Source organism: Phocoena phocoena, chromosome 17 (assembly GCF_963924675.1).
Source record: "Phocoena phocoena chromosome 17, mPhoPho1.1, whole genome shotgun sequence".
Classification (NCBI taxonomy): Eukaryota; Metazoa; Chordata; class Mammalia; order Artiodactyla; family Phocoenidae; genus Phocoena; species Phocoena phocoena.
Genome location: NC_089235.1, coordinates 20,813,379 through 20,841,063, shown reverse-complemented (window position 1 = coordinate 20,841,063; position 27,685 = coordinate 20,813,379). Strand labels below are relative to the sequence as shown.

Here is a 27,685-nt window from a genome sequence, read left to right as displayed (position 1 = left end):
GTCTGGGAGGCTGAGATCATGACTAGATTAGTCTGTGTCCCCGCCAAGTCCACACACGTGACGTGACATCCAGAGTCAGGCCCGCGACCTACGGACGGCCCGTGGCAGAAGGGATGCGAGAGTTCTTGGAGTAGATTTACTGGACCTCTCCCCCAGGGCTGGAAAATGAAGCATCAGAGTGCTACTGAATGTCCTTATCTGGAGGGGACAGAAAATTGTAAGGGCTATCGCCAACTCATGTTCATAAAACATTATGCGTCAGGAGAAGAAAACGAAGATTATGAAGGTACGAAAAGAAAAACTACAGTATCATCTGCGTCTCATCAGACAGTTTTTGCAGGATCCTCTTCTTCATGTTTCTGGTATGTGTCTTAAGTGTGAGAGAAATTCCCAGACAAGTTCTTCTATACATCACTGTGGTGTCTGACCTCAGCCTGACCCTGGCAACAGTTTGAGAAATCTGAATGTGAACAAAGACTCTGTGTCAGCAGCAGGGAGAGATTGTGGGATAGACTCTCCCCATCAACTTAATCGCAAACAGCAGTTCTGAGGCCATAACTTTGCACGGCTCCTCCAAGCCACAGCTCATAACCTCCAGAGGTGGATTTGCTGGCACTCCCTCTGCTTCTGTGACTGCCCACACTTTTCTTGTTCTTCCTTTGAAGTAGGCAGTCAATTAGCTCTAATGCTCCAGCAATTCAGACCTGTTTTGTGGTTTTGAAGGCGAAAGCTGTTTATTACAGGTAGGCTCTTTGGAGCCATAGAACTTGGCGAATTTTTAATCACGTAAAAAAGAATCAAAGGGTAACTTATGTACACCATAAAGTTTCCTACAAGTCAGAAGTAAAAAGTCACTTTCATTCTTAAAGAGAGTTTTTGAAATAAATTTGACATTCATTTTATAAATAGGCTTCAGAGTCAAGAGTATTCACATGGAGAAACCACTTTTTCTAGAAAACCTTGTAGGTTGGATTTGGGGTTAAGGGCAAGAGTTGGCTACATTCTATTGAATAATTTTCAAGTACCACATTTCATCAACTGTAAAATGCCATAAAATGTAAGATGCTTATGAAAAAAGGAAGACAATTTTATGAAAGAAGGAAAACAGCATATGACATTAAATGTATTAAAGGGATGTCTTAGAACTGAGGGAAATTACGTAAAATTCCAAAACAAGGATACTAAATTACATAAAATTCCCAAATAAAGTTGCTAAAGCAGTTTTCATTTTCATCAATAAATTTCTTCAACATGTTACATGTTAATAATAATAATTATTAACATGTTAATAATAATGAAAGTATTATAGCATTTCATAATATTGTATTCACACTGTATATATTTCAATTATTCTTTTGCTTCATGGAAAATAAAAACTATACTATTCACATGTTAAACTTTATGATATGAATGTAGTTATGCTTAAATGCACATTAGGGTACAGTAGAACTTCCCAATTTTCAGATAAATGATAAAACATTTTTAGTTTAAAACGTTTCAAAATAATAGGAAGAAGACAAAATAATACTATAGTCATATATACTATAAAAGTACAGTACAGTTAACTTCCCCTAGCATTTTTATCATACTAAAATGATGATCTTATAAGTTACACATACACATAAACTATATTTAAAAGAAAAGTTTTTGAATGAGTAGCTTATTTTCCTTTGAATAATAAAAAATGATTGGAAAATCACTATCAATTTATTCTACAAAATTATATAATTTCGAAGCAAATCGGCTTCAGTGACATGCCTCTGATCTGAACACCAGTTTTGCTTGGTTCCCATTGCTTTATTATACTTGGGTTTGGAAACCCTCTGAGTCTTCTAAGGAAAACACCACATGCTTTTTAAGCCCGTGTAAAGAGGAAGCAGAGGTTAGTGACTCAAACATCTGTAGTTTTTTTTATGGAGCATATATTCTAGATTCTTGGCTTACAAGAATTCCTTCCTGGGCCCCATCATTGTCTCCCTGTCCAGTCCCCACTTCCTCCAAATTTATCCTTTATATGATCTACTTAAATTTGACTTCTCTACTTAAAATCTTTCAGTGACTGCCATCACATAAAGAAAAAGCTCAATCTTCTGTACAGGGCAAGAATAGCCGGTCCTTGTCTACCAATCTGGTCTCATCTTTCTTCACTTCCTACCTAGCACTTAACTCTCAAGTACAGTGTTCTCAAATTTTACGGCACCAGAACCACCTGGAAGACTTGTTAAACCACAGATTGCTGGGCTCTATCCCTAGAACTTCTGACTTGGTAGGTTTAGAGTAAGGCCTGAGAATTTACATCTCTAAGTTCCCAGGTGATGCTAAAGCTTTTGGTCCAAGGACCACATTTTGTGTACCACTGTTTAGACACACGCAATAGTCGTTAATGCCCTCTTCCTTCCTATAAGACATACCACTCTGTTTCTTTCTCTTATCTAGAACAACTTTTCTCCACTGCATAATTCCCATCTTTCCTTTAAGCCTAGCTTGGGAAATATCAGTTTCATCATACGTAAAGCTGGAGTTAATAATACCCACCTCATGGATTTGTTATAATGTATAAAAATCAGTCAGCACAGAGCAAAACACAAAATAAGTATTAAAAAAATGCTAACTGTATCATTATTAATTGCTTATTTCTCAAAAAAATCTTCCCCGAATATTGAACTAGGAGTAATGCTTCTGGATAAATTTCTTTTTCTTTTTCTTGTGCACTGGTGTCAAACAACTTACGGTAGTATGTGGAAATTCTCTGTGTATTACCTACTTTCTCTAACAGGTACACATTTATTGAAAACAGTGATTGTCTTATTTGTCACTGTGCCAGAAGCACGAGGACTAGTGCCTGGAATTATAGAAGGCAGGCAATACTTGTTAGTTGGAACACTGAGTTCCATTTGGGAAGCAAAATGGGGAAGAAAAGGAGAAGTCCAGACTCTCTCCCATTCCTCTATTCCCCTTCAATAAAACCTAAAAGGAGTATTTGTTTGGTTTGGTTTGGTTTTGGTCTGGTTTGTTTTTTGCTTCACATCTTCTCTCTCTACTAAATCACATTCATTATTCAACCCTCTCCAGCCTGGCTTCACATCCATTCCTCTTCTCAAAGCCACCAATGACTTCCATGATGTGAAATCCAATGGCCACTTTTCTGTTTGCATCTTACTTAACTTTGCTCAATAGATGTTACTACTCCTTTCTCCTTGAAAAACATCCCTTTCTTGAATTTCTTTGCATGAGACTATTGTGATTTTCATCGTACCCCTCTGAAAGTTCCCCCTTATTCCCCTTTGCTGCGGCCTCCTCCATTAAAAATCTAAATATTGGAGTGTCTCCAGCATTTGTCCTAAGCCCTATTCTCTTATCTACAAAGAATGTCTGATTTGAGGAAAAATAATGATTTCCCTAGATGATTTCATCCAGATCCATTGCTTTAAATTTTATATCTCCATTTGGATGTCTGGAAGGCATATCAAACTTAATATGCCCAGATCAGAGCTCTTAATCCCCTTTCAACATACTTCACTTTGTTTCTCCCCAGTCTCCACCACCTCAGTTAATGGTACCACCATTCACAAAAAGCAAGAGTCATCATTGACTTCTTTCTTTCCTTCTCTAATGTACACAATCCATTGGCAAGTCCATTAATTCCAATTCCAAAGTATTTGGTATACAGTAAATCCATCTATTTCTTTACATTTCCATTGTCAGTACCCTTAGTCACTTACCTGTATCTTGCAATGGTCTCAAAACTGGGGAAGACTTGCTCTTGCTTTCCCACAATTTATTCTGCATACCTTAATATAATAAAATCGAGCCATTCTCCTGTTTGAGGCCTGCCATGGCTTCCTACTTTGCTTAAAATAACATACATAACAACCCCTTACTGTGGTTGAAATAATCAGGCCTTGCCTACCTTTATGACGTCATCTTACATTGTTCTCCCCACTCACTCATCTCTCTCCAGGTCAGCCTTCTTTCTCTTCACGGACTATCACCAACTTCTTCCCCTCCTCTGTCTGTAAAGCCTTTCCCCTAATTGGGTCCTTCTCATTATTTTGGACTCAGCTCACCTGGCATTTCATCAGAGAACTTCTCTGACCACTGCTTCTAAGGTAGTACATCACCTGTCACACAGGTGGGGTCCTCAGACTTCAGTGGGAATCACTGTCACCTGGAGGGCTTGTTAAACCACAGACTGCTGGGCCCCATCCTCAGTGTCTCTAACTCAGTAAGTCTGGGATGGGGCCTAAGAATCTGCATTCTTCCAAGTTCCCAGATTGGGCTGATGCTGCTTTTAAGGGGCCCACACTTTGGGAACCTCTGCTCTACACATTACCTCTTTTAATTCTTTTTTCACATTTGTTGCAATCTGAAAATAACATTTATTTGTATAGTAATATTGTCTAAAAATGAGAGAACTCATTTGCCTTACTCATAACCTATGCCCAATAGTTCCTGGCAATTTTGAGTTAAACTGGTGATTCCTAGTTTTCCTGCTTGGGGTAACTAGGTCTATGGTATGATGTCATCAATTAAAAGAGGAGAAGAAATGGTTTTGCAGAAAAGAGAAGTTCAATTTGGAATATGTTATATTTGACTTCCCTGTAGAACATCCCTATGAAAATATTCAGAAGGCATGGAAATATCTAAATATAAAGCTTCTCAGAGAGGTTGAAGTGAAGATGTAAATTGTTTTGTTTTGTTTTGTTTTGTTTTTTGTTTTTTGCGTTATGCGGGCCTCTCATTGTTGTGGCCTCTTCCGTTGCAGAACACAGGCTCTGGACGCGCAGGCTCAGCGGCCATGGCTCACGGGCCCAGCTGCTCTGCGGCATGTGGGATCTTCCTGGATCGGGGCACGAACCCGTGTCCCCTGCATCGGCAGGTGGACTTTCAACCACTGCACCACCAGGGAAGTCCGAAGATGTAAATTTTGGTGTCTTTTTTTTTTTACAAAACAATAAAGAAATGTATTGAGAGGGAGCGGTCTCCTTTTAGTCTAATATTTTTGTCATGGTCTTGATTTTTGCCCTATTACTTTCAATCTAGTCATTAATGCAATTTTTTGATTGGCTTGAAGTGAGGAGGAAGAACTGATTTTATGCTACTTTAGCTTAAATATGTTCTGTAGTTTTCTAGGGAAAAATAATATATAATATGAAAAATAATTACTTATAAATAAAAAAGTATTCATGAGACACACATAGGTGAAGGTAAACTTAACTTTGAAGACTTTTTTAAGAGGGAAGTCCTGAGTTTATATTGGAGGAATGGTCTCATTTGCAATTTTTTAAAAGTATTTCAATACCCCATTATGAATGTGAAGGATTTTTTTTTTTTTTTTTTTCTTTTTTTTGCGGTACACGGGCCTCTCACTGCTGTGGCCTCTCCCATTGCGGAGCACAGGCTCCGGACGCGCAGGCTCAGCGGCCATGGCTCACGGGCCCAGCCGCTCTGCGGCATGTGGGATCTTCCCGGACCGGGGCATGAACCCGTGTCCCCTGCATCGGCAGGCGGACTCTCAACCACTTCGCCACCAGGGAAGCCCCTGAAGGACTTTTTATAATCATTTTTTTGTTATTCTGTATAACACATTATTATTCCAACTGTATAAATCTGGAAACTGGAATCATGTTTATACAGCAGAAATAAATGAGGTGTGTTGTAGCAACATGGGTGAAATTCCCCTTAAATCATCTGAATATAATGCTGCTAAGAAGGCATAGTCTCCATCTTTTACCACACACATAAGCATGCAAAGCACAGGAACTAGTGATTGTATTGACAGGGCAGTAAAAATCCAATCAACTCATCAATTACCAAAACTAACTCCACCATCCAGGTTGTTTGACTTGGGGAAAAATAATACCCAGCTTATTGACTTATACATTGTGTAAAACTGACCATTTAGGTAAAACTTCATTGTGTGTAAATGTAGATGTGAGAAATTATCCAGCATAAGTTACCTGTTCTTTAAGAAATTGCTTTACATATGCATCCAAATATTGGCTACATTTGATTTAATTTATTTATTACATACTGGGTTGGCCAAAAGGTTCGTCTGGGTTTTCGTCCACTCTTACAGAAAATCCGAACAAACTTTTTGGCCAAGCCAATATTCAATTTATTATATATAATATTGATATATTCTATATAAGATTTAAATTATTTGTATAAGGGATCTGATCAGTTCTAATTAGAGCAGTTCCAGAGATAGTTCATTACATAAATTATGAGAGTAACAAATGTAGCTCATTCAAGACAGACAAGAATAAGACCAATTACCTGAGGTCGCTCTCAACTGCTGCTCTGTAAGATCATCCTCACAGGTCCTGGCTCCCAAAGAGGCAGTTTCTGCAGAGGACATCAGAGTGAAAGGTAATCAGCATGCCATGTTCAGCTCTGCAGTGTCAGCCAGTATCACAAGAACCCAAAATTTGGCTTTCAAAGAGATAAGCCTCAGGCAGAACTCAGGTGAATCTCTGGCACACCTTACATCCTAGTGGCTGGAAAAATGAGCCCAGGGAGTGGCAAGATTAGATCTAGCTCTCAATAATCAGCAGCACACAGCAAGTTTAATAATACAGATAAAATATGGAAACAAGAAAGGCTCATTCTGGTTTTTCCCACTTGGTTATTTGGCCAAGCCTACATGTTATAATGACAATGGCACATTACATAAACTATGAGCATACTTTTACTTCTCTGTCAAGGTACCAAAAAAAAGAAAAAAATAATGCTCAGTATATGGTAGCTGATGTGAGAGACCAAAGCAAAAAACAAGCACTTGAAGAAACCTGAAGAATACGTCCAAGTCATCAATAAATCCACATCTTTATTCTGATCTTTTAGGTGAGCTCCAGAGCAGAAGTGCCGGCAATGTTTGCTGGTTTGCTAAACTTATCCCCAGACAGAAATCATAGGTTTCACCTAGCTCCGTTCTTCCTTTGGGTTCCCTGTTGTAGGGAAATCTGTAAAAAACAACTAGACTTCAGAAATCACTTTCCATACCGTATTCTTTCTCTACTGACTCAACACATGGCGTTGATTCCATTTTACAAAGTCTCTTGTCACGTCTGTTTCTCTATTCTTCTGTCATCATCTCTTTCCTGACAATTTCAATAGCCTCTACAACAATCTCTGGAATTCCATGTCTTTCCAATCTAATATCTCATAATATCTCAAGAGCTATCATTCAAGAAAGTAAAATTGCTTGAGTAAACATCATGGCCCTAGCACTGGATTTTCAGTATATTACTTGACCTCTTTAAGCCCTGATTCCCTCAGTTGTAAAATACAGATATAACTACATAAATAATCAACAACCATAAGAGAAAATAATCCAAATAAAGGGAAAGTATGATATGGTCTTTTTTTTGTTTGTTTGTTTTTTGCAGTACGCGGGCCTCTCACTGTCGTGGCCTCTCCCGTTGCGGAGCACAGGCTCCGGACACGCATGCTCAGTGGCTATGGCTCACGGGCCCAGCTGCTCCGCGGCATGTGGGATCTTCCTGGACCGGGGCACGAACCCGTGTCCCCTGAATCAGCAGGTGGACTCTCAACCACTGTGCCACCAGGGAAGCCCCTGATATGGTCTTTAAAATGAGAAAAGGCCGTATGTTGTTGAGAGGATAAAAAAGCTGTCACACAATCCTTACACTGTTAAATAGACTCAAGTTCATCTAATATTTCAGGCAATAGCAGCTGTGGTTGGTTCTGAGGGCTTTAATTAAACAAATAATTAACCTTTAAAATAGAAGTGCACACCGAAGCACTATTATTGCCTTCACTAGTTGTTTTTCCTGCTACATACAAAACCTTTGGCCTTTGATGGTAAACTATTTAAAAACACTACAATCATAATAAATACCCAGTGTCCTTTCCCAAACAACAACAACAAAAAAAAAAAAACAATTATCTTGTAACTATATCTTAAACTAGTTTTGAAAAAAAGAATTTGTCATCAGTCTTTGCTTATAAATTCAGGAATAACTTCCAAAAAATCACAACATTCGTGTCCAATCAATATGTCTCTCAAGAAGGCCACTTCTTCCTCCTGGCAATCTCTCATACCTTTATTCCTTGATCAATATTGTTCCTTTTATATTTTGAATGTCTTTTTTTCTTCTCCTGTTAAACTCTCATTCTTCCCTCAATATCTAAAGCAAGTATCACCTCCTCTGTGCTTTCATTAACAATTAGCTTATACATATGTCTCAGTACTTTTGCTGTATTGTGATAACTTTTATATGATTCATGTCTATTTCCCCAAGAAACTGTGAGTTCCTTGAGAGCTTTCATTTTAAGAGATTCTCAACTTAGGACAAAGTGAGGCATATCAAAGTCACCTAGGATACCTTTATTCAAAATACTAAACCACACCCTATATCCTGAAACAGATGAATCTCAAGATGAGAATTTTATAAAAGCTTCCCAGAGCCTCAGAACTCTAAATTCAAAGCTTCCTCAATTATACCAAAAACAGAGAAGTCCTATATATATATATATATATATATATATATATATATATATATATATATAAACGTGTACGTGTAAAACCATTCTTCCCCTCTTTTCTAGCAAAAAACAATTCTATTTTATCAAATAATCCTTACCATTTCACACACACACACACACACACACACACACACACACACACTTCAATGTATTAAATAGTCTTGTTCAAATAGATATCAGTAGTAGCTAAGTGAATGTGACCAAATGACTGCTACTCTTTAAAGATTCCTGAAAATAAAAAGAAAACAATGACATCTTATTAAGTTTGTATCTCTGCCAGATACTGTGGTAAACTATTTGTGTAAAAACAGTCATGTAACCCTCACAATAAAATCATGAGGTAATGCTTAATCTTTATTTTAAAAATCAGAAGCCTGGGGGCTCCAAGATGTTAAGGTCACTTGCCCCAGGTCCCGAAGTTTGAAACTGACAGAGCCTGAAATGAAACCCAGGTCAGTATGGTAAAAAAGTCTGAAATTTTGGATGTGTCCAGCTTTAATACCACAGTATTTAGAAGCTTATAAAGGTTTTCCTACCTTTGTGGAGGCCAGAAAACTAAGTGTGTGGATGTGGAGAGGGGTGGGAAGGAAGAGGGAAGAAAGCAATTTTTCACTAGTCCTGTGAAATTTCTGATATTTCATAAAAGATTACATTCTTTGAATATAAAATGTAACCAAATAATAGTTTGGTGCCACATTGAAATCCTTACATTTAATAGTGATTTAAGGAAATGTGCAAAATGTCAAAACCAAAACTGTTATTTCATCTCACAAATTAGATCATGTGGCACTTGGAGACTACTCCGAAGAGAGTGACTTGTGCAAATAATTTTATAAAGGAATGTAGTGCAGTATGCCACAGAATTCTTTCTAGATCCTCAACAATAGTGCCTCCTTTATACAAATGATATAAATATTTTAATAAAGGAGATTTTAACTTATCAAATGAACTGATTATAGTTTTCTGCCTGTGTTAAATGACATGTTTAAAGCCTACTAATGATACATAGCATCTTTCAATATTTCACTTTAATAATTGCTCTGTAATAACAAATCTGACTGTTGTTAACATGATCTGTCTCTTTTGCTGGTGATTTAATTAGATTACTAACTTGTGTTCTCTAGCACCTGACCTTTCTTATTTAATACTATTTAAAAATAAGACCACTGGGACTTCCCTGGTGGTGCAGTGGTTAAGAGCCCACCTGCCAATACAGGGGACATGGGTTCAAGCCCTGGTCCAGGAAGATCCCACATGCTGTGGAGCAACTAAGCCCATGCACCACAACTACTGAGCCTTCACTGTAGAGCCTGCAAGCCACAACTACTGAAGCCTGTGCGGCTAAAGCCCGTGCTCCACAACAAGAGAAGACATCGCAATGAGAAGCCTGCGCACCGCAATGAAGAGTAACCCCTGCTTGCCGCAACTAGAGAAAGCCTGCGTGCAGCAACGAAGACCCAATGCAGCCAAAAATAAAATAAATAAATTTATTAAAAAAAAAATAAGACCACTGATAATTCATTCAATATTTTACTCCATTCTGTCAACTTTGTGATGATCACACATTTGAAAATGATACCAAATTATTTTTATTAACACAAGGTAGGAGTAATTGCTGCATTTTCTGAGGAATAGTATATTAATTACCACAATCACCATCACTACCACTAACATTTTACAGCATTTGCTTTGTGCCAGGTACTGACTGATGCCCTTTATATGTGTTAGGACACCTCAAGCAAGAGGCAGAGTTATGATTCGAACCCATATAGCTTTATTCAGGAATAGCTCTCTTAACCACAATGATATACTGAACCATATTTTTTAAATCCTAAAAGTGGCTTTCTTTCTGATTCTGTAATTATTTCTCATTTCCCTTTTTTCTCATTTGACCTGAGTTCTGCTAATCACCTTTTCCCTTACCCCAAACCAAATGGTTACATCTACAGAGACAATGCTTAAAACCTAAATTTGGGCTTCCCTGGTGGCGCAGTGGTTGAGAGTCCGCCTGCTGATGCAGGGTACACGGGTTCGTGCCCCGGTCCGGGAGGATCCCACATGCCGCGGAGTGGCTGGGCCCGTGAGCCATGGCCGCTGAGCCTGCGTGTCCGGAGCCTGCGTGTTCGGAGCCTGTGCTCCGCAACGGGAGAGGCCGCAGCGGTGAGAGGCCCGCGTACCGCAAACAAACAAAAAAACCTAAATTTTTAGGGTTCTTACTCCTTTTAATCATGAGAATGAAAGCCCTCACCACTCTCTCTCTTTTTTTGTCCTGCCACACCTACTCATAAGCTTGTCCACCTCACTACTCCTTTTTTCCTTCCCTTGTTTGAATAATATTTATTCTGTAAGTTAACTGATAACTTTCAGGCATTCAATCTTAGTTCAAAAGTCATCAAGTTCTTATCTGGCAAATCTTGATTTTTTCTTTTTCCTGCAAATTGGAATAATACTTTAAAAAAACTATATAATCCATACAAATCTAATGATCAGGGCAAGATCTGGAATTTTTAATTTTTTAAAGCAGGCTAGATACACAGAGAATTCTAAGTTTAAGATTGCTGTCATTAGGGAATAAATCTAATCTAATCTGCACTTGATTATTGCAGCAGCCCCGTGCTTTTTATATTCTTATCAGCAAATCTGGGAAGCGTTTGGCACAAGTTCAGTGGAAGTTGGAATTTTTAAAATAATGGTTGAATGTTTAAGTTGCTAAGTATAGTACTAAAATAGTATTTGCTTACAAAACTTCCATGTCTCAACCCCTCCCATTGATTTGTTAATGCATTAAATAATCAAGTGCATCACTATTTTTAGTAAAATGTTTAGCACATAAAATAAAAAATACACCACCAAACAGAGTAAATATTAAGCTAATTGGTCTAAAGTAATAAAGAGAAAAAAAAACGTTTTCTGTAGCCCTAGGTCCTAGATAACATTTTGAGTTCCACTTTACTTTCATCCATTAAATATATATATATATATATATATATATATATATATATATATATGCCTATTCTTATTTTATAATTGGAGAATAAGACCAAATTCTGAAAGAGAATGCACAAATTTCAACAGCCCTTCTAGCTCCTCCCCCCATTTTTTGAAGTCCCTCCTCTCTCTACCTCAGCTCTGTGACTCATTGTAAAGGGTATCTTACAGACTGGGAATACAGAGAAGATACTTGCAGCTCTCTAGTTTCAAAATAATAAGTGAATATTTGTTGGAAACCTGTTAGGTGCTAAGCACGTAACACGCATTTCCTTACTCCATCCTCACAGTAAATCTGTCACAGAAAAGCCATTGCTTTTACGGAAGAGATGAGATATCAAAGCTCAGACGTTTGTCCAAAGGCACAGAGTGGCAGAAGGTAGGATTTCAACTGAGTGAGTCTGATTCCAAAGCTCTGGACTCTCCCCTGGACAGGGGTGCCTCCAGCCAGCCCCCAGGACTCCTGGGCCAGGAAGCCTAAAAACTTTGAGTTTCCTACCTCCTAAAAAAACAGCTCAGACCCCTTCAAAGCAGATTCACCATAACAAGATCAATATTTAGAAGAACACATCAAATTCAACATTTATTACTACCGTGGTAGTTCACATTTTAATAAAAACCTCTGGACTTGCTTGTGTGTTGCAAAAGAGAAGCCTGTTTCCAGTTGAAGCACGTTTGCAATTAAAAATAGTTTCAAGTGGTCTTCTCCATCCTTTTCCTATGTGGATACAAAGAGTGTGCTAAAAAAGCTAAGTAACTCAGTATGTTACCAAATGGTTTTGAGTTACCAAGCAACATCATCATTGTTGATCTGCAGTGCTTTCTCTTAAATTAGTTCCTCTAGGCAGTAATAGATTGAAGTGCATTGGATGCTCCAGTGTCAATTACCTGAATGGGGCTGGATTTGTAATTTTTTACTTTCTCAAAAAGTAAAGCTCCTCTGCCCTGCCCTGTCTGGTTTTACCCAGAAGTTATTTTTATATAGTAAGGCAGTAGTATCTCCTGGGACCTCCCGGCCAGGAATGTGTGATCACTTCTTTCTGCTTCTTGAATCATCTATGAACTCAGTGTAATGGGACCTCAAAAGAATTTAATAAGTTCCTGATATCAATTAGTTTCAATAAATTACTCATACATCCTCTTAAGGTCTCACATTTTAAAGTGCTGAAATATTTTTTCTTAAATTTACTAATGCCTAATACATCTCTCCATATAAGATTCTATTTTATTTGATTATTTTGAAAGTAAAAGATTGAACTTCTCTTATAATTTAGGGATAATAGCACATTCCCATCTATCAACCAGTTGCCCAGTTATCTAGACTCGAGTCCTTATAGGATTTGTGACAATCTCTCTTTATATTGTCTAAAACGATTTTCATTCCTTAGCATACTATGCTGGCTTGGCTAGGTTTCTCAGTAACACAGGGACACGTCTTGTCCACACATGGATCCCTAGCCTACCCAGCAGGGACATGTGGAACACTGGCTACTTATTTCAACACTTTGTTTTCTATCTCATAGCTAGTTTTTAATCCTTTACTTTCTACTCCACAGTTGCCAAGTTTTCTGAATAGCCTCATATTAGGTTAAAAGCCTTGCAAAGTTATTTTTCAAAATAGAAAAGAAAATAAATGTTTAGCCAGCAGTGCATCTTTATCACGATTTCCTTTAACTCTATCAAAGACCCCTTACAAGGGTATCGTTTACTCTAAGGGAAGTTGCATTCCTTTGTCTCAGTCATTATTTGGTTCTTAGAAATTTCTACAACTTCTCTCACACTTTCACCTCAAAGACTTCTGTAATGATAGGTGCTTCCCGCAAAGACTGCATTGTTTTAAAATTACTGCAACAATACTAGAGTTGAATCAGTTTCACAACTTAAAAAAATGTTTTCTGGACTCTGCAATGATAATCTGCAATGATTTCATCATTCCCAAGATTTTACTTCAATCATATTCAATGAGTTACTTGGGCATGCTTCTTTGGAACCATTATCCATGAAACCATCATTCACTCTGGCTGTGGAGAAGCAGAGAAAGTAACCCTGTGTTGAAATAATAGTCATTTTTAAAAAAAACTATTTGAGAGTCATTCTCTTCGCTTGAAATTTTGAGCAAAGATAAAAGATAAGACATCAGTAACATAAAAATAGCCCACTTCTGCTATAGCTAAGTGGCCCTTAGAAGCCTATGTTGTTCAAAAACAATTTCATTTGAAGAATATCGGCTACTCCTATATATATGTTTGTGTTAGGGAAAAACAAAAAAAACAACCATGCACTTAAGATACAAATACACTCAGGCTTGAATCCCAGCTCCACCACTTTCTAACTACTTGAAGAAGCAAGTTACTTAGCTTCCCTGAAATTCAGGATCCTATATGTGAAAATGGAAACAAAAATACCCAGATTTCAGGGGATAATAAGAAGTAATGTTAATAAATATATAAAGCATCTAGTACTGAGTAATTAGTAGATGTGTTCACAGATGATTCTTCTCTGGCTTGGTCCACACTGCTGAACAGAAGTTATTCAAAGAAGAGACTACATCAATTTGGTATATTGACATTTTAGATTATAGTTATATGTAATGGACTCTCTGTCCATCAGTTAAGTGTTTTAAGCCTTTAAAAGATCACTATTGTTTGTGTAGATATTTTAGAAATAGCAAATGTTAACAAGACTAAACATTGGTTTCCTAAGCAACATAGTTTGTAAGGTCTTTTTTTTTTTTTTATCCCTAAGCAAATTTTACATATGCTGCAACAAAAGTAGTATGTGAACCACATTGTAAAGACTGTTCAGTTCACAGTAGTTTGGCCATTTACAAAAGATATAATGAGGGAGATGAATTCAAAGGAGTTGTGGTGATGGACAAGTCAGCCCTAGGTTTTCCCTAGCAAGAGAGGGATCCTCCCCTCCCCAATTCCAAACTCCCACCATCAGTATAATATTAACAGAAAAACTCAACCAGAAGTCAAATCTCAGAATACAGGTCTGCAAATGTGGCATTCTCCAAAAATCAAAAAATCTCCATTTATACACAAACATTGGGTCAAGTAATTTTCTAGACTATTCCTTACACTGCAGTCACCTAAATCATATGACCTACTGAGAACATCATCAAAGCACAAAACATTTATTTTTTTTCTCCGAAGCAATCCCTAATGAACCGAAGACAGTACGTTAGAGCTTTCACAAAGCCAAGTTAAGTGGGAAAGGTAAAAAAATAGGAATTAAAACTCTGCTTCAATCCATGTAGATTTAAACTGATCTATTAGCATTTTGGAGCCAGTCTTCCTATTATAAAGTGAGGATAAAGTGGTCTGTTCTGCTTGCCTCACAAAGTCACCGTAAGGATGAAGTGGAACTTGTTATCATCACCTCCAGGTGATCATGCAAGACAGGGAAATACAATCTTCGTACTACACTTTCTAAATATTGAATGTCTTAAATACGCTGACATGGAAGGCACCACTACTACTTATAGTAAACGATCCTATACAGTTATATATATGGGGGAAATGATTGCTTCCCATGTGCAGGCTTATTTATTTTGTGAATTATATATGGCCATAAAAGAAAATCCTCAGATGACTAAATCAATTCTTTTTATCAACACTGTAGTTGCTGAAATAAATTTATCAATAACCTAAGATGGAGAAGTTCCCTAAATTATATGTAAATAATCCTCGGGTTATTACTGTTCAGAGTTTTCTACATTTCACCACATTAGGAAAGGTCAAATTTATATAATCATATAGCCCAAATTATACTTACAAGAATTGACCTGGGCAATGATGGATACAAACATAAGTAAAATAAATCTGGAGAGGGAAAGTTAGTGAAAGTATGCATAGTCCCAGAAAAGGAAGATTAGAAAGGCTAGGCTGAAGCCAAGAATGAAAAATGTACTATTGGAACCTGCTATGAATTTTCAAGACAATACTTATGCGTACCCATGAAATGTTTATTTAATAAATCATTCATTAATGAACAGATTGATGAGATTTGGCACATTGTTTCTTTGGACTGTATTAGTGGCAGAAAAAATGGTTTCTGAGACACAGCCAATTTTTTTCTTCTTTGTCTGGATGCAAGTATTGCAGAGGGTCCCTTGATCTGGGCAAAGTGAGAGTTTTAAGCAGGAGATGCCATGATCATATTTGCATCTTTGGGATGCTATGCAGGGGATGGAATGGAGGAGGAAGATTTTGGTTATTCAAAAAAAAAAAAAAAAGGACACTGGAACATTCATTGTACTTCCATCTATTACCTTCTAGAAGAAATCATGGATTAAAGGAAGAATAGTGATTCTATTGGAGAGAAAAGGACTGTTAAAACATCCAAGATTGGGGTAAGAGAAAAGATGATGAGCTCAATTTTGGACATGAATTAGAGGAGAGCTGATGAGTAAACATTTAAGTTTCTGAAACTAGATTCTGGAAGAGAAGTCTGAGTTGAAAATCATTTGGAAGAAGTCATAACTAATATTAGTGAGTAGATGGCACTCCTGAGGAAGAACACATAGCATACAGAAGAGGACAGCTGAGGACAGAACCTTAAGGAAGGAAAATTAAGAAGCAAGTGGCTTGAAGATTACTGAAAGAATACAAAAGATGATGATGGAGAACAAAGAGGTAGGCACAAGACCCTGGAGTGATTGGTAAAACAGTGACCAAAGGAAAAGAACTTTCCAGAGGTTTGAGGCATGGCATAAAATTACACAGAGAAGTAAAATAAGGCCCTGGTGATATTGTGAGAGATCATGGTGAAAGAGGCAGTAGCGGGATGGTACATACTTCATAGAAGGAGTAGATAGAACTTGCTGATGGGTCTGATGAGGAAAGTGACAGAAGAAGACGGATCAAAGATGATTCCAATGTTTTTTGCCCAAGAAATTAGAGGAATGGAGAGCCTGGTTACTGAGATGAGGAAAAGTGCAGGTGGAACAAGTTGGGAGCGAGGAGAAGGTTTGGAATCAGTAATTTGGAAAATGTTTTGTTTGAGATGCTTTGTTTATATACCTAAGTAAAGGTGTCAAGTAGGTAAGTGTGGCAGTGAGGGCAGAGAGGAGAGGGCGAGGGCAAGAGAGAAGGAAAAGGAGAAGGAGATATAGGAAGGAAGGGAAGGAGGGAGGGAGGCAGGAAGGAAGGAAGAGGTCAACATATAGATGCTCATTTAAGTCCTTGAGATGAGATTGAATAATATCACCTAGAGGATACATGAGGGTACATGACTGAACCCAGGATACACTCTTACACAGGACACATCAAAGGAGGGGATGCTGTGAGCAGTCCACTCCAGCAGGGCAAAGCACTTTATCCTTGACATTGTTTAGAATTGCCAGTGAGTGGTAAAAATAATAATCAAGCAGGCTAAACTTTAGTCAGTTTTATTACTGTTTTTAAATTCCTATAGGAATGCTGCCACCTTATTGCCTGAACGGGGGTGGAATAGTCACACTATCCCCTCCTCAAATAAGAAGAAACCAGTGAAGAAGACTGAGAAAGACCAGTCCATGAAGTAGAAGATCCAGAGAGAACGGGGTATGGAAGCCTCGTGAAAGAGCCATTTCAAAAAGAAGGGAGAGGTGAACTTGTTAAAAGTTGCTGGTTGGTCAGATGAGAATTAGGAATTGACCATGATGTTCGCCGAAGAATGGGTCCTTAGTCTTTGACCAGAGCTTCTTTTGAGGAGTGGTGAAGGCAAACGCCCCCTGAATGTGGGTATAAGAGAGAATGAAGATGGAGGAATTGGAGGAGTCAAGAGCAGACGATTCTCAGGCATTTTGCTGTAAAAAGGATCAGAGAAATGGGGCAGTATGCGGAGGTGGCTGTGGCATCATGGGAGGGTTTTTTTTTTTTTTTTTTTTTTTTTGCGGTACGCGGGCCTCTCACTGTTGTGGCCTCTCCTGTTGCGGAGCACAGGTCCCGGACGCACAGGCTCAGCTGCCATGGCTCACGGGCCCAGCCGCTCCGCGGCATGTGGGATCTTCCCGGACCGGGGAGCGAACCCGTGTCCCCTGCATCGGCAGGTGGACTCTCAACCACTGCGCCACCAAGGAAGCCCACATGGGAGGGTTTTTGTTTTGTTTTGTTTTGTTTTTTATGTAGAGTGGTGTAGAGAACGTCAGTATGAGGATGGTGATGAGCTAGTGGTGAGGGAAAATTAATGATGCAGAAGACAGTGAGGCAGTGACAAGTGTCAGATGATGGATCTCATAGCATCCAGATGGGTGTGGATTTCTGAAGCAAGTGTGAACGGGGATAGAAGTCAAATGATCACGGAAATCAATGGAAGTTAGGTTAGAACTTAAACTCATAGAAGCTGGAGGCTGTCACGATCATGACAAAAGTTGGGGATGAGAGTTGGGGGAGTACAAAGTTACAGAGGAGAGTAAAGAGGTGCCAAAATGAATGAGAATGTTGTAAAACAGGGACTAGAAAAGAGGGCCAGATAGCAAAATCCATTTTGTTTTAGCATATAAAATATTCCTATTGTCCTTTTTTGTGATACCCAATGACAGAAACCATTTTTGCTGAGTAAAGATTTGACCAGTAATCCTATCTAGCTATGAGCCAGGACCACTACTTTTTCCTTGTAGATACTATGGAGGCCATGTAAGCAATACAATTATCAACAAAAATGAAAAACCTTGCAGAACATAAACGGTCTCCTATTAAACGCTTAGATTAAGTTTTATGGCAATACTATCACATTGTATTTTTCATAATCTTTCTAAGTTTGATCAAAAAAACTTACATGTGATGCACATAGCAGATGAATTTTAGGATTTTGGTACAAGGTGATGAAAATATCTCAGAAATGTATGATGACTTGGTCCATTAAGTTTGTTGTCATGGCTAAGTAGATGAAGTAACTCATGATCATTACTAATGTAAAAGGTGATGTATAAGCTAAAACCACATTATCGTAAACATCTTATGATTAAAACAAACCAAAAAATAATTCTGCAAAAATTTAAAGATATCGCTATTCTAAAATACTTGATAATGGCAAACAGGAAAAGTGAACTTTAATACGTGTGGACAATTCACAAATGATGACCAGAATTCAAATACACGAAGGGGCAAAATAAACAAAAAGCCATAAATATGGTCACCTTAAAAAAATAAAAGGTATGTTGGGGGAAGGAGGGGGAGGAATCTCGTGGTAAAAAAATAAAAAGTAACTTTTTCTTTTATCTCACTTCTACAAACTATAAATGAAAACATCTTTAATGTGGTAAGTAATTTGAGCCAAATGTAGAATTCCCTTTTGAGGATTTTTAACATTGATATTTTTAAGGATGTAGAAAGGATAGCCATATATGTTTGACCCAATAAAATAAGTAATATTGGAATGATTTTCATCTTTTTTATGGCTAATATTTTCTAGCTTTTCTATACACTATACATTTCTTTACCCTGATCTTCACAATCTGTCCTCAAGAGGCAACAGAACTCTATCTCCCCAAATACTCTAGAACTCTTTCCAGAATAAAGAAAACAGACCTCTAATTTGCAGATCTGTGTCTGCTTTTTTGCAGCTACACTATGAATTGTTGAGAAGTATCTCTTTATAGTCACAAAATTAGAATGTAAGAGGGCAAAGCCAAATGGAATCAATTTTCATTTGTTCCAATTCAACCTTCTCCCACCCCCTACACCCTGTCTCCTCTGTGGTGCCCCTGAAAGGGTTGCAGGGTATTTATGGATTGGTGTTGGGGCACTTTGTTTTCCTTCCTTCTGCAAACACATAGTGGCAATCCTGTCTTGCTAAAAGTCTTGTAAATAGGAACCAATGAACTTCTCCAGATGGATCTCCAACAAAAATGTCAACTCCCATGAATGTTTCATTTCACCTTATGTACAGTTCACCTCATGACCTAGTTCTGGGTTTGTTTTCATTCATGGGTTCAATGAGTATTTATTGAATACTTACTATATGCAACTCTGACAGTCACCTTATGGAAGTACAATAGAACAATTTCTAGATATTTTAGTTTAATCAATCTTTTTTATTCAGATAAAAAACTGTCCTGGACTTACATTGTTCCACATTCCACAAAAGATTTCTTCAATACTTATTTAGCATAAATGACATTAACAGGCTAATATAAGTATAACCTCTAAATGTTATAAATAAAATAGCCTCTAACATGGTTTCATTAAACTACAAAAGCCCCTAAAAAATCATGATGAAAAATGACAATGTTTTTGTTAGTTAAAAAACAACAACAACTTATAAACACATTATTTCTGCTTTGCACTGGTTGTTTAAAGGGCTATGTTTGAAACGGGGCAGGGTCATGCCTCACTATCAGACCCCTGCTTTTCACTCCCTCTACCCACTTAAGTCTGAGCCAAGCTTGGGAAATTATAGTGAAATCTTTGACTCTTTGATTGCTTGTATTTAGTCAGTAAGTTTGCTCTGTGGATTTATTTCTCACATACTTTTCCATTTACCTACAATTCTCTCAGTAACAGCCCCGTAAAGTGTCCACCGCAGTGACTGACCTTGAAGGAGCTTCTGCCTCTAGGTCCTCCCAACGTTATCCCTCTGACACATGGCTGCCACATCATGCTTCCCTAAAACACCTCTGCAGTGATGTCATTCTCACACTCAAAAGCTTTAGTGTCTTCTTATTTTCTGCCTCATCAAATCTAAACTTTGCTCAGCTTCCAAAGCCTTCCATAGTCTCAACTATCTACTTATTTTTTGCCACTTTCTCCTAAATGGTCATTATTAGGCACTCAGTTTAGTTTCTTGCTTCTCAACAAAATCTTGTCAATTTTCTTTCATGCCTACGTCTGAATCACATCACCTCCCTTCTCAACTGTAAGGGCCATGCCTAAATAAATAAACAGGCAAATAAACAGAGCCAAACAATAAGCAGAGCCAAACAAATAAGACTCTATTTCACATTCCCAATCCTATACATTCTTCATGTACTAATATTCCACTCACCATAACAAACCCCACAGATCCAATGCTCCTTTGAACAGTCCTGAACTTGGAGAAGTTCCTTAAACTTTGATGGTTTACATGACTTATTGTGTCAAGTATATTGATTTTGTCTTCCAGGCAGCTTCTAAACTCCTTGAGGGCAGGGAACTTTCATTCTTTTGTCTCTCACAACCCCAAGCCAGCTGCTACGCCCAGAGCTGATGTCCAGTGGATTCCTCTCTAGGGGGTTCTATAATCAATAATGGCAGCAAAGAAGAAGAATATTTTTCTTCACTTCATTCTGATTCTGACTCCAATTAATTCATCAAGCATTTGCTACACTTAAGGGCAAGTATTTGGTATTCTCTCTCAAAAGGAAAAGAGTTAAAAATCTTACAGAAAGAGGCTAAGGGGGAGAAAAGTTCTTTGAGGCATATGCCAGCTTTGTGAGCAATCTTTCTTCTTTTCCTTCTCACGTACAACTGTTACAACATTGTAGAAACAAGTTCCCCTCCGCTGTTTTTCTTTCACTAGTGTCTTCTTGTGACTGCCTGGTGAATATGTAAGTCATATGCATTTAATCCTTTGAAGTTCAAGCACATTCTTGCTTGAAACAAAAGCTCTAGAGAATGAAATCAGAGTATACAATTATTGCAAAATGGCAATAAAATCACCTCCCCACACGTCCCTTGAGAACGATGGTCAAGGAAGATCTGGCTGAGGGCTGAGACAGACTGTCAACTTGACTTTTAATTTTATAAACTATGATGGTTTGGACAAGAAAATGTCTTCAAAGGGTCAATGTCATTTCTGTAAATGGAAAGAAGACTGAGTGTGAAAAGACTGCTTTGAATCAAGCTTAAGGAAAAAAAAAAAATGTAAAACCCACGAGCAAATATCAACAGTACTTTCTCCATTTTTCTCTTTTTGTTCCTTTAAGAGGAATTTTTTTAAGTGAGGAAATTGAAGTTAAAAATTATTTTATAGGGCTTCCCTGGTGGCGCAGTGGTTGAGAGTCCGCCTGCCGATGCAGGGGACGCGGGTTCATGCCCTGGTCCGGGAAGATCCCACACACCGCAGAGCGGCTGGGCCCGTGAGCCATGGCCGCTGAGCCTGCGCGTCCGGGACCTGTGCTCCGCAACGAGAGAGGCCACAACAGTGAGAGGCCCGCGTACAGCAAAAAAAAAAAAAAAAAAAAAAAAAATTATTTTATAGACCTTAAACTGAAAACATTTGCCTATTAAGCTGAAATGACCTACAATATTCTATCTGTAAAGCATCATTTGGCCCCCTGCTGTTTCATTTAACTTTAGCTGAACGTTTTTTGTTGCTTCCTAATCTACCCTAATTTGCCTAAACCCCTTATTTGTCCTTTCTCAAACTGTTTGTTTACATCTCACTGGAAATGTGTAACAATAACAAAGTGCTTTAAGGACTAGAAATAGTGATAGATTTAGACACCCAATTTTTCTTCACAGCATAAAAAGACATTCAAATTAACACACATTCACTGAGCACACACTAGGTGACAAGGGCCATATTTGGCGAGTAGATACTAAGATGAAAACAACCTCTGGTGCTTTCAAGGAACTTGAATCTGGAGAAGGAGACAAAGTAGAAAAAACACTACAATGTGGGAAGTGACCTGCTGGCGGTAGGAGTCAGGTATTCTTGACACAAAACAACACAGAACAGTGAACTCTGTGGGAGAATGAAGCATTAATGCAATATGTATCTTATTCTGTAACATGTCATTTAAATATTTTTTTTCTGTTTTGGAGAAACATTTTATAGACAAACAATAAGACAAGGAAAATGACCAGCTTTTAAAATCTTCCCTTCAACCTACATCCCAAGAGGGAAAGGGGGCGGGAGGGATAAATTCAGAGACTGGGATGGACATATGCACACTCCTATATATAAAATAGATAACTAATAAGAACCTACTGCATAGCACAGGGAATTCTACTCAATATTCAATACTCTCAATACTCTGTACAGCAAAATTCACTTGGCTGTACAGCAGAAACTAACACAACATTGTAAATCAACTATACTCCAATAAAAATTAATTGAAAATAAATAGATAAAAGCTCTCCTTCAACCTATGTAAACAGCAGAATATGATAAAGATCAGTACAGTGATGTTCAATTGGGAATCAGAAGCTTGGGTTGTGCTATGGATTAGCCTTGTAACCCTAAGTCCTGAAACTGCTGAGTGACTGTTCCCTCAGCTGGAAGATGGTGGGTGGAACCTACCTGAGTTTTAAGGACCCCTTTGGCTTTCCTATGATTTGAACATATGCACTTACTTTTGTCAACTCACAAGTACTTGCTACAAGGCTGAGGAGAAGATCTCATAAGATTGGACAATAATTCACCTTTACCTAAATATGTTATTTGTGTGTTGATATTTACAGCCCTCTCTTTTCACGTTCCCTTTCACATGACTAGCCCTTTGGTCCTTTATATTCACATAACCCTTAATTCTTTTCCAAGTATATTCACATTCACCATCTCAAGCACTCTTACTCTATACACTAACCATACTCCAAAGAATCTTCCCTCACTCTGTTGCTAAGACATACATCTTATAACCTTCTGTCCACTCTTCAAACTACTCTGCTTTATGTTTAACTCTATGCTTTTCTGCTTTCCTTTCTTCTAAGAGGAACCAGATTCATCATTTCCTAGCCCCTCTCTACCCTCTTTCTCAGTTGCCCATTTTTCAAAACCACTGAAGTGGATTTGTTTTGACTGAGTGCTTAAAGCCTCAAGGAACCGAAGAACAAAGGTGACTCTGTATACTACTTCTAATAAGTTGATTTAGGAAAACTCTGGTTTCCTAACTCTGGTTTCTTCAAAAATACGATGTCCCTGGAAGTTCTTAAGCTTGCACTGGGGAAAAGGAAGTCCGTCTATGCAGCCAGGATGCCTGAGAGGCACCCATCCTACCTAGTGTGTACATGGTCAGATTAGAGGAGTGGGCTTTCAGAGAGAGCAATAAACACAGCAGTACCAGAGAGTGGCTCCATCTTTAGAAATATAATTTTTAAGCATAACTCAAACTATGTGTCACTAGTTTTCTTTCAGTGTTCTTAGAGTTCAGCATTTCTGGTTGAGGAATATTAATAATCTAGTGGAAGCTATGGACCGCCTTCCTACAAAAATGCACATATGGATAATTCCACAGGCAATTACAAGGGAGCATGGAATTCCTAGGCCCATGGATCCCAGGTTAATAAGCTGTGCACAAATAACCCGGATAAGCTCTTTTGTGGTGTTACATAACTCTTAAAAATGTAATCTCCATTCCCTTTTGTTGCATTAATGTAAAACTTTTTTCTTTGCCAAGAAACCAAGGGTTTGGTCATCTAATTGAGACAGTCATAACTTTTTAGTTTCTTTTTTTGTTTTTAGTAATTATTAAAGACAGTGTTTATCAGAGATTATCATATTAAGTGAAGTAAGTCAGACAGAGAAAGACAAATATCATATGATCTCACTTATATGTGGAATCTAAAAAAATGATACAAGTGAACTTATTTACAAAACAGAAATAGACTCACAGACATAGGAAACAAACTTATGATTACCAAAAGGTAAAAGTGGGCGGAGGGATAAATTAGATGTTTGGGATTAGCAGATACAAACTACTATACATAAAATAGATAAACAACAAGGTCCTACTTTATAGCACAAGGAACTATACTCAATATCTTGTAATAACCTATAATGGAAAAGAATCTGAAAAAAGAACATATATATGTTTTTTGTTTTGGTTTTTTTTTTGCAGTACGTGGGCCTCTCACTGTTGTGGCTTCTCCCGTTGCAGAGCACAGGCTCTGGATGCGTAGGCTCAGCAGCCATGGCTCACAGGCCTAGCCGCTCCGTGGCATGTGGGATCTTCCCGGACCAGGGCACGAACCCGTGTCTCCTGCATTGGCAGGCGGACTCTCAACCACTGTGCCACCAGGGAAGCCCCATATATATATATTTTTTAAAAGACAATGTTATAGAAGAATAATATGAGTAAAGAACAATTGTATGGGGACTTCCCTGGTGGTTCAGCGGTTGGGACTCTGCGCTCCCAATGCAGGGGGCCCAGGTTTGATTCCTGGTCAGGGAACTAGATCTCACATGCGTGCCGCAACTAAGAGTTCGTATGCCACAACTGAGGAGCTGGCGAGCCGCAACTAAGGAGCCCGCCTGCCACAAGTAAGACCCGGTGCAACCAAATAAATAAATAAACAATTGTATGTTCCCAATCAAAATCTTTGAAAAGAATACTAATTCAAATAGAGACTGAACCCCAAATGAACTGAATGTGGTCTGTACAGCACACTGAGCATTCGGTGGGCACTGACTTATGCCACCTATTTCCCAATGATGTGGTCACTTACTCTGTGTGAGTAGGATCAAAACAAAAAGGATAATGCCAAACCACACAGACATGTTTACATAAAGACAAATTAGCCGATCACTGAGGTAAAAACAAAACAGAACTCTTCAAAAGAAAAATTGATTCCATTTTTCTACTATATAAAGTCTAAAAGAAATTAGTTGAATTTTTAAACTAAAATAATCAAATGTTTTAGAATCATATGCTTACATATTGGCAAGAAACATTACTCCAGTAGCCTAGAAGTGTAATGGATCTCTCCAAACACTTAACTAAATCCTTATGTAGAATACAGTTGATTAAGTATAGCATGAGTAACAGTAACTAACAAAGGTCACCTAGAGCATGTAGGTTAACCAGGAGAATGTCCAATGTTTCTGTATTATGGCTAATATTAGGCATAATTTTGAAAATTTGAGCTCTGGAAAAATAACATTTTCAAGAAGGCATTAAAATGATATGCAAAGCAGCTTCATAAAATTTAATATGTATTCTACAAAAAGTGTGGAAATTTTTGATTTGAAAACCAAACTTTATGAAGAAGGAAAGATTAAACAATTAAACTAGGTTTTCAAATGAAGTTGATTTCCAGACATCCTTTTTAATTCTCCAATTCAACCGCAGATTTCGTCACTGAAATACCTAAGTATGAAAACTCTGAAAGATGTTGATATTTTTGGCTTACCAACTTTGGTGATGTTCTTTTTTTTTTCTCTAAAAAACTTGTAAATATTCTCAATCAAAACAAAAAGATCTGTCATGAGACTTTACCGAGGGAACAAAATGCTTTAGAAAAGTTTGGTAAAATCAAGAAATAGAGTAGATTGAAACCTTATAATATTCATTTCAAATCATCTCCAGGTAGTGAAGAAGCAAAGCAGTGTTTTTTTCTCCCCCTCAATGACTGGAAGTCAAGACTTTTCTTATAAAACACAAAACCATACCAAAAAAAACCTTAACAGTAAACTTATTTTAAAAATGTTTACTTTTATCTGTACATGATCCCTTGGGTGTTAAAGACGCTGAGAAAGGCCATGGGGCAGTTTAAAAACTGAAACTTTCAAACATCATTACAGTACATAATCTTTGCCCCACAAGCACCATCTTTGCCTTCAGCGTTCATAATAATAATTGCTATTTGCAAATACGTCAGTAAAGCTTAGCTGGTTCTTGGGAAAATTAGATTGAATACCATCAAATAATTTTAAAAAACAGCAACAACACAACAATGTTTTGCCTACAATTGTAAATTATACAGTACGTTGGAGAGAAAAACACATTAGTTCAAATACTGTGTGTCACTAATTCATTCATTTCCTTACAATCCATATGGAACCTCAACATACAATGCTTTCCTTTCTTCAACTCATTCCCGCTAAAAAAGGAAGATAATGCTTAAAATATTATAGAGTTTTGAAGGTACACGTGAAATAAATATTTCTGACTATTTTACCTCATATGGATGATAGTAAAAATACCACTATTATTTTCCTCCAAAGTATATTTTGTTTTCTAAATTTGACTTAGCATCACCCAACACTACTTACTATGAAGAATTAAAAACATAAGTTTATTAACCATTCTTAGAATGAAACTCAACAAAGAAAAAGAATGCCTGTTCTTTATTAGACAATATGAACTGAACTCAGAGTCCCCACTAAGGTTCATAGTGCACAAGTAACTAATTATAAGACTAGAACTTTCATGAGTTTCACCCCAGGTATCACAAGCTGAAATTCCAGGCCTCTGTGTCATTCCCTGAAACATCTGCAACAGAATCTAACATTCTTGATAAATGAGATAAGTGAAAGCATTTACTTAATTAGATTTTAAAGCATATTTATCAACTCATACAACAAATACTAAATTGAAAAGTGTTACGCCAAAAACCAACAGGCAAACGTGCAACAGAACTTAATTTTTACTTTAGAAGTTGCTGCCTTCAATATTGTTTACTTAATGCAACTTTCAACATGATTCTGATGATATTTGACTCAAACATAAGCTCAGGCTAAGAAAAATTAACTCATAAAATTAAGCTTTTCCATTACTTTAAAGTAAGTGCATTCTTAACATCCACTGTTTTTTCCCCTCTGTTCTTATAGTCTACAAAGATTCCAAAATACAATATAAAACTATGCATATCTATGTATACATATATACAACCTAGTGCAGAAAATCATCTGATTCTATGTTTATCCGGGGTAATCTGTTTTGGTTCTGTCCTGCCAAACCACTTCTGGTGTTTCCAGCAAGGCAATGACAGCATACACCTTCTTGTTATTATTTATGTATGGAGGGCCAAACCAAATGTCTGGGTGGGTCTCCAAAGACATAAAATCGGTAGTTTTTTTTCCATCCACAGGACCCAATTACATTTAAATAAACCAACTCCTAGTGAAAGGTTGGCTCCAACAGAAAATACCAGGCAACCACAGACACTGAAATTAAATCACAGTCGTAAGTCTAGAAGCCACCAACATATTGTTAAAAATAGTCTTTAGTCCATCTTTGTGTGTTCATACACAGGCAAGTAATGCACGTTAGTAACAACAAAAAAACGTGCCCCATTTCTTTCTATGGGTTGCATCCTTCACTAAAATTTCCTAATCTGTAAAAGTTTTGCATTTCAGGCGAAACATGTGAAAACACAGAGGCTGCTCTAAGGATGCCTCTTGTCACAGAGGCAGAAAAACTGTCATGTGCTGCTCGGGCATTAAATGGATGAGTCCTTCTGGTTGATCCTGGAGTGGCAGAGACTTGACAAATGTGGGAAAGTCCTCAGCTGTGAGATGGGGGCTGAGGTTGTGGGCTCTTGGTCAATTGAAAGGT

The 27,685-nt window shown here is 37.7% G+C and overlaps 1 protein-coding gene across 2 annotated transcripts in view; it reads right to left on the bottom strand.

Annotated features, from left to right (window-relative positions):
* Positions 1-27,685, bottom strand: part of ZFHX4 (zinc finger homeobox 4) — a 156,022-nt gene that overhangs the window by 24,190 nt on the left and 104,147 nt on the right. For both annotated transcript variants that reach the window (XM_065895202.1, XM_065895204.1), the window contains exon 4: positions 6,280-6,348. In XM_065895202.1, coding sequence (XP_065751274.1) covers positions 6,280-6,348 — 69 coding nt within the window. The remainder of the gene's footprint in view (positions 1-6,279; positions 6,349-27,685) is intronic.